Below are 11418 nucleotides of genomic sequence, written 5' to 3' on the forward strand. Positions count from 1 at the left end.
CCTCTTGGTGCATGGATGACACTCAACCAACTGAGCCACACTGGCCAGGGCTCCTGAAATGATTTTTATGATCTTCTATTAATTACCTTGAAATTATTTCAAAATAAAACATTTACAAACACTGAATGAAGTAATTTTAGGTTAATATACTTAACACTATACTTGTAGATATTCAGTTTTCTCCAAGGATTGATTTAACACCAAGAGATCTCTTTTAAAAGATGCATCCTATAGTTAAGTCTTTTTAAATTGTAAGGCCACCTTTAGAAGAAAAGGAATTATTGAAATAATCCATGTCTGTCTCATAACTGACGATTTTTCCAACCATGGGTCATCACTTACATTTGATTATTTGTTTATGTTAATATCAAGTCACTCCTTTGGTATTTTATATTTCGGAATCAGTACACTATTTATATTTGTCTAGAAGAGATTTCTATTACCTTACTTCTTTTGTGTCACACACAGCAATTGACAGATAGCTGAGCCGAATCTTAGGAAACAGCAATGCAGCTTTAACAAATAGAGTAAATGCTTATAAAAAACAATCAGAGGAGATTACCTGAACTGTTAGTCTCACAAGACAGAATCCTAGAATACTCAAGTTTCTCATCCTACAGAAAGAATTTCCAGGTTAGGTTACAAAACCATAATTACAAAACCATAATTAATCACAACAAAATCATTTTCAAAATCCTGTTTTTAAAACATTCCCTAAAATAAAAAAGCCATAAAAAGACTATATAAGGAATGAAAAGAAAGGGGAAATTGCAAAAGTAATTTATTAAATGAAGAAACATAAACAACATTTATTAGCATCAATGGCTACAGAGAAGCAGCCTATAAAACTCACATTCACAATTTACTGGCTGAGAAGTACTGACACATTCACATATAACATTAGCACTAATTTTCCAAGGTGGTTTCCAAGGAAATGCAGCATTTTCCCATTTACAAGGCTGAAAAGATTAAACCCACATTCAGTTAAAGTGGAGCAGGATCTCAAGCACTCAAGTTGTAAATTACCAAAAGAGACTATCATGTCCCTTATGAAAGATGATAAGATACAAAAATGATACTCATCTGCCATCAAAAACAATTTCTCAGGTTGCAGTGGGCCTTTTCACTCCAAGAACTGTGTGAGAATTTTTGTAAGTAACTAATGGTAAGAGATGGGCAAGGGCTGAGTTTTCCCCAAAAGTAAAGGCAATTTACACTTGCCCTTCCATAAGTCCAAATGCCAACATATTTACTAGAGACACTCATGTGGATGATGTTGTTTCTTTTCTAACAGTAAAAAAATAATAATAACCTGTTTATGGATTTGAATAACTATAATAAAACTCCTTCAATATACATGGCACTTTAAAAATATTTCCGAATCTATAACTAATTTGATCTTTTCAACAACCTTGTGAGGTAGGCTGGGCAAGTATATCATCCAAATTTGGTAGATAAGGAAAGTGAAGCATAAAGCAGTTGTAGGGCTTAACAAGGAGATGCCAATCTCTATACTGCACTGTCTCCAGTAATGAAGAAAGTCTAAATATGTTTGAAGATCTTATTTCAATATATTTTGGGGAAATACTTCACTTCTAACGAGTGAAATCATAATAATTCAACTGGAGCAGCTGTCATGACAAGTTGTGGCATATAATTTAGACAAAGCATTGAGAGTTTTTAAAATTGGAATTCTAACTGAAAACCACATTTTAACTCTCAACATGTGAGGGAATCTGCTGGTTTTTTTGTTTTAGGTCAACCTAGATCTGCAGTATGAACTATAATTTTACCATTTCAGTTCACCATGACAAATTTTCACCCTACAGAAAAAAAATTAGTGGTTTCTCTCCCCCAAAATGAATGGACACACATGGCCCCAAAGCAAGGGTATCTGTATATAAGGCTTAAAGATGACAAAATGTCCAATTTAGTTACCAAACTTCTTTGTCCTGATATAAGTGGCTTATAATTGGGCTTTGAGAATCTGACAGGCCATCACTGTTAGTTTGATTTGAGATCACTCAAAAATGCTTACCTATTTTCTACATTGAAATGATTTAAAATGTATTTGAAGACAAGCTTCCAAACCAAGGCTGGGAAGTACCAGTCTTTCCATCCCTGTATAATTCTGACAACTATTCCTGCTCAAACTAACCATTTTTAACTTGTCCCCTCAGAGTCTGCCCATTAGAATCTGGATTGGTCAGAAAGTTCAGCCAAGTATTTAGACTGTCAACTCTGATTGACCTGTAATGTACAGCCTACTTAATGACAGGTCACCTGCTTCTAGGTATTTCATTATCAAGGTTCTTATGGTGGGCATTAAATCCAGGCATTTTCCCAAGACAACTAAGGATATCCTACACAATCCTTTTATGAAGCAAATAGGATTCAGAAATTATACTGAAGATCGGAGAGTATAGAAGGATAAAATTGGAGATCTTGTACAAATTAAATAATAACAACACCAAATCAAAATGCATTCAGTTAAAGACAAATATCTTCTGGTCATTTCATCACTTTCTATAATTTAAGTTTCTGAAGTCAACATCTAACTTGGGGGGAGAAAAAATAATCCTTTTTCCTTCAACTAATAAAAAATGAAATGTCCTATATACCTGTGTAGATGAAAGATTTCTGTAGAGTTTTCTAGAAAAACTTAACCAAAATAACTTTTTTTTAACCTAACCAAAGTACATATTGTCTTCAAATTTCCTAACAGGTAAGGAAGAAGTGGAGTAAAGACTATGAGTTTTATTTTCTTCTTTCTTAAGAAGGCAAATCCTAGCAAATTCTACTAGAAATTCCCCAGAATTGTAGGACAGGACTAAACCTTGAAGAGGTTTAAGCCTACCTTCTTACTGATTCACATCTTCAACCTTCCCAAGAAGTTAAGAATTCTGCTTACAAAAGCCTACATAATTTTGATGTTTTAACAACCCTCTTGTTCCAGAACTTCAACATATTGAAGGAACGCATAACTTTCCTAAAATTCTAGGGCTTCCATAATGAAATTTAGAATTCAATGTTGTATCCATGGATCTTTGGGTATAAAGTCTCCAAATCTAGACTTTTAAATCAATTAGAGATAGCAGACCAAGATGGCTACAGTTGGTTATATAAAAAGAGCCCTAATGAAATGAAAATGAAACACCTGTCTATTCAAAACTGAAACTTGAACAGCCCTCTCTGAAAACTCTGACAGTAATGATGTTGCCAATGGCAAAACACAGTCACAGCTGGCTGATCATCAAGCCAGCTCTTGGATGCAAACTATGCTCAGGGATAATAAAAAAATTAGGCTACACAGACTAGAAGTCTAGAAAACTAGAAAATAAGAAAGCCCCTGTGCTCATTATAAATCTAACCAGCTCAACTCAGATATCATGAGTACTTTGTCAGTGAAAAACACACACACACACACACACATACACAGTAATGCCTGGGTGAACATGGTCAACTGTGAATGGTGGTGCCTTAGACTGCTCCTCTAACCCTCAGAAGTTTCCCTGGCTTCTCTCCATAGTTCTCACACACCCAAGTATTCTCTAAATGGGAGTAACTCACAAGGAGGTGAGAGCTAACTTCCTGCTTTGTTTACTGTGTGGGGCTCATCACTTGTATGAAGAATAGTAATCAACCCAAAAAACAATATGTCTTTGGCCCAAGAAACTCAGGTCCTATTAAGCAGAGCAGAGATCATCAGCATTCAAGATCTGGCTAGGCATAGAACTTATTTTACTACTAGAAGGTGTTTCATCTCTGTCTCCGGATGACCTTACATCTGTCTTTCCCACAGAATCTGAGGATTTCTGCCACCGGCAGTGACAGCAAATACATTTTAGCCACCGCTGAAAGCTTTCAGAAACACTGGAGGAAAAGAGCTTTTTGCAAGGGTGGAAGAACTGATAGAATACCAGCATGAATAGAATGGCTGTGCAATACCCAATGAGCAACTTCAAAATCAACAGAGGTGCACACACATACATATAGATGTCAGTCTTGTAAAGATACCACATAAGGAGGAGGAAGGAGTTCTCAATGAATCTCAGCATGTAGTACACCAGTAGCCGGTACCAGTTCTGAGACTTGCTGATAAGGTCGGGGCTGTTGATTTTCAGCTGCACAGCTGACCAGCAAAACATGTTGATGCCGGCATAAAGTAAGGTGAGGAAGCACAGCACGATGGTGGTGCCCACTCGACTGAGGGCCTTCTCGATGTTCTCAGGAAATGGGGAACCACTGCACCAGAAGAGGATCCAGGGGTATAAGAAGAAGCTGAAGAAGTTGATGAGTATTACCAGTACCACCCAGGCCTTCAGGACAGATGTAAAGAGGACCAGGACAATGACTCGAGTGGCAATCTCAAAGCTCCTCCAGAGAAAGATGCAGACATAGGCCAGAGGCTTCACTTTTACATCATACTCATCATACTTGATCTTGATGGCTAGGATGTTGCAGCGCAAGGCTCCATACACAATGGACAATAGGGATAGTAACATGCAGACACCTGGGGAGAGATGAGAAAGAGCATTGTCAAGTCTCACCTCCACCAAGAATCCTACTATGGCAGACATGTGTCAGCCCTCTACTCATGGTGATAGCTAATAATGTTCCCTTTATTGGCTATCTTCTCTTTCCTGTTTCCTTTCTTTTTTCCCATGCTCTTTCCACCTTCCACCAAACATACATGCACTCAAATCCTTGTCTTGGAGTCTACTTCTGGGTTAACTCAAACACCTTTCTGACCCCGTTGCTCTGCCTGAATCCATAGAGCCCATTACATGGTGTGTTTTGTTTCTTCAATTGGCTTCTAAGTTCCTGAGGAGTCAAGAGTGCAATGTCTGATATTTCTTCTTGATCTCAACATATGCCAGTAGAAGGTACACAACAGAAGGAGCTCAATAATAAATAGCTCTAGCTGCAGGACTTTTTATATTTACATACTAACTATTCTTTACTTTTCTCTACTCTTCAGTTATATTCTTAAATTCTACAGATTGCTAAAGAAATGAGAACCTCACGGTTACTGAGTCAATCTGCCTTGGGCTGAAAGACCTGTGCTTTAACAAGTTTCAAATCTAAGCTTTTTTTTTTTCTTAAAATGACTTATGGCTAATGGGTTTATCCAGGTTTATACAAAGCAGCAGAAGATATGGTTCATATAAGTGGAGCACCATGCCGTGTTTGATAGCACGACACTGCTGGCTATGAGTTCTACTATCTAAGAAATATGCTGTCAACTCAAGGGCACAAACTGTGAGGTCAAAACATAATCACTTAACATAAGCCTGCCACCAAGTCCAAATACTCGAATAAAGAGGGACAGGGCTCAGGGCTTGGAGTTAGGAACCAAGAATCTGGCTCTGGTTTTAGTCTTGTCTTGCCAGGCCACACTGGGGAAATAGCAATCTCTCTGGGTTCTGTTTTCTGATCCATAAAATTGAGGTAACACCTTCCATGCCTGCTTCTTAAAATGCAATGTCATTGTAATATAATTGCCTCTTCCTAAATGTGTAACTTTAAATGCATGGGAATAAAGGTTGTCATTTTTTTGTTTGTTTGTTTGATTTTTCTGAATCAATGGGGAAAAAATCTATATTTTGGTGGGCATAAAAACTCTGAAGCCTTGGTACTTATTTGCCTGGGAGAAGCTCAATTTTATGCAAAGCATCAATATTTCTTAGTCTTTGGAACTGATTTAAGCGATCAATATCATTCACTGGAAAGACTGTTGTCTACTAATCAAATTTAAAAGATAGAAATACTACCACAAGAATAGATTGGGAGGTAATTGGACTGAGTTATTTTTCTTGAGAGGCTAATTCGGTAAAATATTGTAAAGTAGTACATATTGTATGCTTACAAATTTCTATACCATAAGAATCTAGTATTGAATCCTTTTCTTTTAGTCCTTATGATTTTCCACTACAAGAAAAATATTTCAAATGCAGATGAGCTAAGTATAAATAATTAAAATGTAAATTATGAATTTATACACATACAGTATTTATATTGTTTATATTTATGGTACTTAAACTCCAAATTATTTATTGCTTTTAGCAATGTAATGACCCAAGCGATTTTTAAGCATCTATCCATTTTTCTTTTATTAGATCATTTCCAAATTATATCTTTTTCTCTATCAAAAGAGTTCAATTATATCTTTTACTCTATCAAGAGAGTTACTAAATTACTACCCAATTGAAATAATCTTGAAATTACTGACTTAAATTATCACTCTCAGTATTGGGTGCTCAATGCAAAATATCACAGATAGAAAGGGAGGCAGTAAGAGATACGCTTGGGAGACAAGAAGCTTGTAGAAAATGTTTGGAATGTATATTTCAACCTGTAGAATTAAGCTGTTATCTAATGAATGGCTAGGATGATGCTCACACAAATATCTACTTATTCAGACTTAAGTGAAAAAAAAAAGTTCCCCAACTTTATCTTCCAACAGTAAACACAAAAGGGGACCAGTTGACAGACCCACCTATATAAGTGGCACTTCATAGAAGTCTAATATTCCCTAATACTTATATTCTTATTGTGTGTGTGTGTGTGTGTGTAGGTGCATTTTGCTGTTTTCATCTTTTATTAGAATGCAATACATCACTTTAGGTAAAGCTAAAAGGAAGGCTTTGGCAATATTCCAAACCCTTGCCACACTTATAAAACTTCTTTCCACACAATTCCAGCCAAATGAACTCTTTCCAAATGAATTCTCTTCACAGTTCACAAATAAATTAATTTGTATTAGGAATGAATTTGCTCATTTCTTGACTTGATACCAAAAACTTAATCTCCATGTTAAGTGATTAAAACAATTTCTTCCCCTGGGTTTCTTAGGAAGAAATTTTAGTTGTAGGACAAAAGGAACACTTTTTCTGTTGCTTTAGAGAGATAATAAAGGCTGCTCCCAAGATGGAAGATGCTAAGTGACTGTTCTCTGTAATGTGACCACTCTCAGTGGCACTGGATCTTCAATAAAATGACTGAACTTGTGAAATGTTTGGGTGGAATAGATTTTTGAAAAAAAATTGTGAATGGATTCAAGGAAGGAACTGAAGAAGCCTGAAGAGATATGATGTGCAGTGGGACTGGGAACTGAAATTTTAACCAGATTTCTGAAGGTTCTTTTTGACTCAACTCAGTAGACAAAGTGGCTGTGTCACTATCTGGAGCCAGAATCATCACTTGTACTATACTCCATTACTGCCTCCTTCTCAAAAATCTTGTTCCATCAATTATCATTTTTCTCTTCTAAACTTTCAACTGTTCCTTCTATCTTGACTTATTCCTGAGTGTATAAATAAATATACCTAAGTCAACTGCATCTTAAAAAAATCACAACTTGGCAAAAATGTACAAAATTGTGGAAGCTATGTGATAGATACATGGAAATTCATTATAATATCCTCTCAATCTATTTGTATGTTGGAAAATTTCTAAAACAATACTAAAAGGAAAGGAGGGAAGAAAGAAAGAAGGAAGGACAAAGGAAAATGAGGGTAGGAGGGAGGAAGAACCCCTCTCTTCACTCTGCATTTCTTTCTTTCCACTCCATTACTGCACTCTCCTTGACACTTTCCAGTCAACCGTCCGGAGTTATCGTTAATCAAAACACCCACTTTCTAATCCTCAACTCCTTGCAATCTGGATTCTGGTCTTGCACCTACCTGATGTCTCTGCAACATGTGACATTGTTCATTCCCCACCTTCTTGAAATTTTTCCTGTAGAATTGATCATATCATTTTCTTCTAATCATCCTCTCACTGTCTTTGTACCCCTTCTCATTTTGTACCATAGTTTTATTTTCCCCTTCTATCCAAGGGCCTACCAGATAGATATCTTTTCCTAGATCTTACAGGTGACTAAAAAAAAACCACAAAAACAAAACTTGTATTTTCCTGAAAATCTCCTCTTAAATTTCCTCTAGAAGTCCATGATACTACTACTGCAGATCATTCTATCAAAAAACCTGTGTTAACTTGAACTTTTCACCTTCCTCTCCTATCACACCCAAACAGATCTCTAAGTGTAGCTCATTGACCAGCAACTCTATCACTGATGGAGTTTGTTAGAAGTGCTCCACCTCAGACCCATTGAGTTAGAATCTGCATTTTATCAAGATTGTTCAGGTGAGCCGAAACCAGTTTGGCTCAGTGGATAGAGCGTCGGATTGTGGACTGAGGGGTCCTGGGTTCAATTCCGGTCGGGGGCATGTGCCTGGGTTGCGGGCACATCCCCAGTGGAAGGTGTGCAGGAGGCGGCTGATCAATGTTTCTCTCTATATTTTTTTAAAAAAAGATTGTTCAGGTGATATGTGTGACCATTAAAGTTGGAGAAGTAGTGCTTTAAGCTATTTTCCTCCTTCCATTCTGGTTCTGTCCCTTGATAATTTTCATGTGCTTCTTGCCACAGGGTACTAATTCATTTGTTTCTCTACCAACAGCCTTCTTCTCTTTGTCTGCCTGAATAAATCATACTTGTTCTTCAAGTTTCAGTTAAAGTGTTACCTCATTAGTGATGCTTTTCCTCAGCCTTTATTTGATGACATTCATTCAGTTGTGCTAAATGCTTCCAAGATTCTCCCAAGCTCAGTTAACTCACTCTTTTGGGGTCTCACAGGCACCTATGCATACCTTAATTTCATCACTTGATACCTTTGATTTAATGCACTCTCCTAGAGGTTCATGAATATTTTTATCACTATCACAGAACATAATACAGTTACTGGCTCAGAGTAAGTTATGATTTATGTATGTTGAATAAGTGAAGGAGTTAAAAATTGTACAATATGTGAACTGCCTTTTTTCACCATGGAATGAGATATTTAGGCTCCAAATCTCTCACAGACATAATTGAAGTGAGCAATGGGACTCTCATAGCCCCTTACCAGGGGATGACTTCTGGGGTTATGGGGTTCCTATGCAAATACATCTGCTTTCATATGCCTTTCTCAATTAAGATGTTACACCTGGGGTGGGGATAGGTAAAAAAGGTAAAGAGGAATAAGAAGTTCAAACTTCCAGTTTTAAAATAAATAAATCATAGGGAATATAGTCAATTATATCATAATAACTTTTTACAGTGACAGCTGGTTACTATACTTCTTGTGGTGATATCATAAGGTATGTATATACTGAATCACCATGTTGTACACCTGAAATTAATACAATACTGTATGTCAACTATACCTTTAAAAAACAAAGTTGTACCTGTTTCCAACATTTCCTGAGAAGTAGCATCCAAATTAGAAAAAGGGTTCTGAGATTTGTCTTACCCTAAAATATTTTATGTAAGGGACATAAGAGGACTGAAAAACAGGATGATGTAGGAATAGTGCAAGATTCTCTGACCACAGAGTAACTAAGGAATCCAAGTACTGTTTCAGAATTATGTCTGGATTATCTTGGCAGTGTTGTATCTTCCTGGCTAGTTCTTGAGATCACTGTTCTTGCTGTATTCCATGGTTTACACCCTGGAGTTATCCTTGACCACTTATTCAAGGACCCAGTGCTCTGTTTTAATTCCAACCCAGGCCCTGATAACTGGTCAGCAAATTGTTAATGAAGACGTTGAGAATGAGATATATCATCATCACCATGAGCTTGCACCCACATCTGCTACCCTACCTTCCCAGTTGATAGCACAAATACTGCTTTGTTTTTTTTTATTTTAACAGCTTTATTGAGTAATAATTCATATACTACACAATTCACAATTTTAAGTGTACAATTCAATGGGTATTTTTAAAGTAGATTCAGAGGTATGTACAACCATCACTAGAATCAACTTTCCTTTTTCTTATTTTTTTATTGAAGTAATATTGGCTAAAAATATCTAAATTTCAGGTGCACAGATTATAATTTAATATCTGTATACTCTATAGGGTGCTAGAGTATCGACCAGGGGTGGGAACATGTTTTCTGCCAAAGGACATTTGGATAATTATAACATCATTTGAAGGCCATACAGAATTATCAACTTAAAAATTAGCCAGCTATATTTGGACAAACATTTAATTAACTCACCCTTAATGCCTTGGCAGGGCCAGACCAAATGATTTCACAAGCCTTATACAGCCCTCGGGACCAAGGTTCCTCACCCCTGATATAGACTATTAAAAGTCTGGTTTCCTTCTCTTCCCTTTACTCATTTTCACACTTCCCCTAGTCCTCTTCCCCTCAGGTAAGCACCATTCTCTTGTCTGTACCTATGAGATGGTTATTATTCTGTTTTGCTGGTTTGTTACTTTTTTGTTTTATATTCCACATATGGTGAAATAATATTTTTGTACTTTTACATCTGACTTATTTCACTTAGCATAATGAGCTTAAGATCCATCCATATTGTTGTAAATGACAATATTTCATCTTTTTATGTATTCTAGTGTGTGTGTGTGTGTGTGTGTGTGTGATCTGTCTCACTCATCTGTCAATGAACACTTTGTTTACATATCTTGGCTGTTATACACAATGCTGCAACATAGAGGTGCTGCAATAGGGGAACATATATCTTTCCAAATTAGTGTTTTCATTTTCTTCAGATAAATACCTAGAAGAGGAAATGCTGGATCATGTGCTGGTTCCCTAAATTTTTTTTAAATCATCACATGAGGATATGTTTCTATTTATTTTAAAGAGAGAGAAAGGAAAAGGGAGAGAGAGAAACATCAATAGGTTACCTCCCATGTACAACCAGACCAGGGAGCAAATCCAAAACATGGGTATGCACCCTGACCATGAATTGGAACCTGCAACATTTCAGTGTATGGGACGATGCCCCAACCAAGTGAGCCAAACCATCCAGGGCTGGTTCCTCCATTTTCATTTTTTACAATTTATTTTTAAAATTTATTTATTAACTAGAGGCCCTGATTGGGGCAGGTGGCCGGGGAGGAGCCACGGGAGGGACTGCTAAAGGGCTTCAGTGCATGTCTGGCCCTGTCTCACCCAGTCCCGATTGGCCAGACCCCAGCAGCAAGCCAACCTACCAGTCGGAGCATCTGCCCCCTGGTGGTCAGTGCATGTCATAGTACTGGTTGGTTGACCACTCAGTTGGACACTTAGCATATTAGGCTTTTATATATATAGACTAGAGGCCCAGTGCATAAAAATATGTGCACTCGGGGGGGTCCCTAAGCCCAGCCTGTGTCCTATCACAGTCTGGGACCCCTTGGGGGATGTCCACCTGCTGGCTTAGGCCCGCTCCCTGAGGGGATTGGGCCTAAGCTGGCAGTCAGACATCCCTCTGGCAGCCTGGGAGCTCTCAGGGAATGTCCACTTGCCAGTGGGGAGCAGGCCTAAGGTGCAGTCGGACATCCTTAGCTCTGCTGAGGAGGCAGGAGAGGCTTCTGCCACCACCACTGTGCTGGCAGCCCTCAGCCTGGCTTGGGGGCGGGGAAG

At 37.7% G+C, this 11418-nt stretch overlaps 1 protein-coding gene across 1 annotated transcript in view; it reads right to left on the reverse strand.

The window, feature by feature from the left end:
• Positions 1–764: 764 nt before the first annotated feature.
• Positions 765–11418, reverse strand: part of XK (X-linked Kx blood group) — a 113539-nt gene continuing 102885 nt past the window's right edge. The window contains exon 5 of the mRNA XM_015568642.1: positions 765–4513. Within this exon, the coding sequence (XP_015424128.1) occupies positions 3687–4513 (827 nt within the window). The 3' untranslated portion in view covers positions 765–3686. The remainder of the gene's footprint in view (positions 4514–11418) is intronic.

The sequence above is a fragment of the Myotis davidii genome, unplaced genomic scaffold (assembly GCF_000327345.1).
Source record: "Myotis davidii unplaced genomic scaffold, ASM32734v1 scaffold1365, whole genome shotgun sequence".
Lineage (NCBI taxonomy): Eukaryota > Metazoa > Chordata > Mammalia > Chiroptera > Vespertilionidae > Myotis > Myotis davidii.